The sequence below is a fragment of the Zingiber officinale genome, chromosome 7B, assembly GCF_018446385.1.
Source record: "Zingiber officinale cultivar Zhangliang chromosome 7B, Zo_v1.1, whole genome shotgun sequence".
NCBI classification, from domain to species: domain Eukaryota; kingdom Viridiplantae; phylum Streptophyta; class Magnoliopsida; order Zingiberales; family Zingiberaceae; genus Zingiber; species Zingiber officinale.
The window spans coordinates 85065508-85068209 of NC_055999.1; the positions used below are offsets into that span (position 1 = coordinate 85065508).

A 2702-nucleotide genomic window follows, 5' to 3' on the forward strand; every position below is an offset into this window, starting at 1 on the left:
CATCATATCCATGAAGACTACTGGAGCATTGGTAAGCCCAAATGGCATTACCAAGAATTCATAGTGTCCATATCGAGTACGGAAGGCTGTCTTCTGTATATCTGAATCTCTCACACTGAGCTGATGATAGTCAGAGCGCAGATCAATCTTAGAATACACACAAGTATTCTTGAGCTGATCAAACAGATCCTCTATACGTGGCAGTGGATATTTATTCTTAATAGTCACCGCATTCAGCTGCCGATAGTCGATGCATAATCTCATCGATCCATCCTTTTTCTTCATAAAGAGTACCGGAGCTCCCCACGGAGACACACTAGGACGGATAAACCCTCTATCCAGCAGCTCCTGTAACTGTACTTTTAGCTCCTCCAACTCCTTAGGTGCCATGCGATACGGAGCCTTGGACACTGGTGCTGTCGCCGGGATCAACTCAATCGTGAACTCCACTTGCCTTTTCGGGGGCAAGTCGGGTAATTCTTCTGGAAATACGTCAGGGTACTTCTGAACTATAGGAATGTCAGATAGATGTGTGGTAGTGTCCTGATCAATCTTAATCATGGATAACAAATACCCCCGACATCCTTGAGACAATAATCTCTGAGCTTGCATTGCTGAGATGACAGAAATCCCCTCATCCTTGGTACCCATGAATACCCAGGATGGTAGACCCGGAGGTCTAAATGTAACCACTCTAGCGCTGTAGTCTACGGTAGCATAATATCTGGCTAACCACTCCATATCCAAAATGATGTCAAATTCAAGCATATCCAGAACCTGCAAGTCCACCATAAGGGTCTGACTTTCGAAATCCAACGAACATTCTTTAATCTCTTGACTGATATCTAGTATCTCTCCCGAGGGTAAAGATACCGCCAATGAGTGAGTCCGACGAACAGGTAGTCTACAAATCGTACTCAGAAATGCCCGAGAAATAAAAGAGTGGGAACTACCAATATCAATCAACAATTCAGCCGGAAATGAATAAACAGAAATCATACCCCGAAAGACTGATCCCTTGGCCCGCTGTGCCTCCACGCGAGTAATAGCATACACTCGTCCTACTTCAGGGCATGATGGCGATACTCCAGTAGTGGGCTGAAACGGTGCTGGTGGAGTAGTAGTGCACTGCTGAGGTTAGAGAGTGGTAGCATACTGCTGAGGCTGGTGAGTGGTAGCATACTGCTGAGGCTGTATCACTGGACAAGAGCTAGGCATCGTCATAAGGTTCTGCGATGCCGGATATGTCTGATGTGAAGAAACCGTAGAGGCATATTGTATAGCAACTGGTACCGCTGAGTGCTCATGGCCCTGGATGTGATATACCTGTGCCTGAGAAGGTGGCATACGCTGCTAATACGGAGCACTCTGTGTCCTCTGTGAGCTCTTCGACTGTTGCGTCTGAGTAGTACGACTCCCCTATGGAGTACTCTTAGTCGCCTCCATCTGTGTCTTCAGTGTGCAGTCACGAGTCACATGGCCTGGAAGCTTACAATAATAGCATACGTCTTGGCCCAATGGGCAATTAGGTCTAACATGCCCCTCAGTACCACATCTATAGCATCTAATCTCCCTAGATGAATCTTTCTGAAAAGATTTAGATGAACCAGCTGATGATCGTCCTGTCTTCGCTGATCGATAAGACTCCCCCAAAGCAGTCTGGGATCCCTGCCATTTCTTCCGCTTTTTCTGACCCTTGTTCTGTTGTTTCTGATTTGGAGCTGTACCCTGAGCCTTCTGTTTATCCTTTCCCCGCTCCTGAGAAACTTGCTGCTGTGTCATCTCAATCATCAATGCTCTATCCAATGCCTCTCGGTAAGTGTTGGGAGTAAAACCCGACATCCTGATACGAATATACGCCGCAAGGCCCTGGATAAACTGGTCTAACCGATCGCTGTCCTGAGCAACAAGCTGCGGGCAGTACTCAGCTAATCGGTTAAACTCTGCCTCATACTCCATCACCGATCTATCCCCCTGCTTAAGACTCAAGAATTCCTGTCGACGGGCCATACGGTAAGGAGCTGGAAAATACTGTCTCTCGAAGGCGTCTCGGAATAAAGTCCAGGTAATACTCTGATCCCCAAAGAGGGACTTCTGCATCTTCCACCAAGTAACAGCCTGATCTCGGAGGTGATATGCAGCTAGTTCGGCTTTTTCTTCCTCGGTACATGACAAATACTCGAACGTATCCTCCACATTTCCCAACCAGGAACGAGCAACACTGGGGTCGGGAACTCCATAGAATAAGGTAAAACGATATTTTACCGATCGGGCCAGTAACGGAATCCGAGCTCTGTCCTTCGTCGAAGACGTAGCAACAGGAGTGGGGGCTACGGGTGGTAATGTAGGAGGAACCCACTGAGGCTGGAAACCCGGATCTCTCGTGGGAACCTGAGGAGTCTGTGCATGACTGTCAATCTCAACCTCTGTAGGATCCCTAACAGAATCCGCCTCGTACTCCATTGGCTCAGCCTCTACTGACTCAATAGGTGGTTTTCGGGGTTGCCCCGAACCACGACGCGGACGAGGGGTCGTATCTCCATGCTTCATTCCTGATATGAACAACATGGTAAGACTACAACAATATAATACAACAGTAATTTAACTTACATCCTATAGCTTGGAGATATCCTGCCGCTGCCTGGTCCCAATATCCGAACAGTCACATCGGAAAAATACGAATCCCGAGCGTAAATCCTCGT

The 2702-nt window shown here is 47.6% G+C and overlaps 1 protein-coding gene across 1 annotated transcript; it reads right to left on the minus strand.

The window, feature by feature from the left end:
• Positions 1–1419: 1419 nt before the first annotated feature.
• Positions 1420–2463, minus strand: LOC122004499. Its single transcript, XM_042559376.1, has one exon. The coding sequence runs from the start codon at positions 2461–2463 to the stop codon at positions 1420–1422; it is 1044 nt and encodes a 347-aa protein (XP_042415310.1).
• Positions 2464–2702: the final 239 nt, after the last annotated feature.

Excerpts from the sequence above, each read along its gene's own strand:
- LOC122004499 (XM_042559376.1), bottom strand. The coding sequence starts at position 2,463 with ATGGAGTACGAGGCGGATTCTGTTAGGGATCCTACAGAGGTTGAGATT.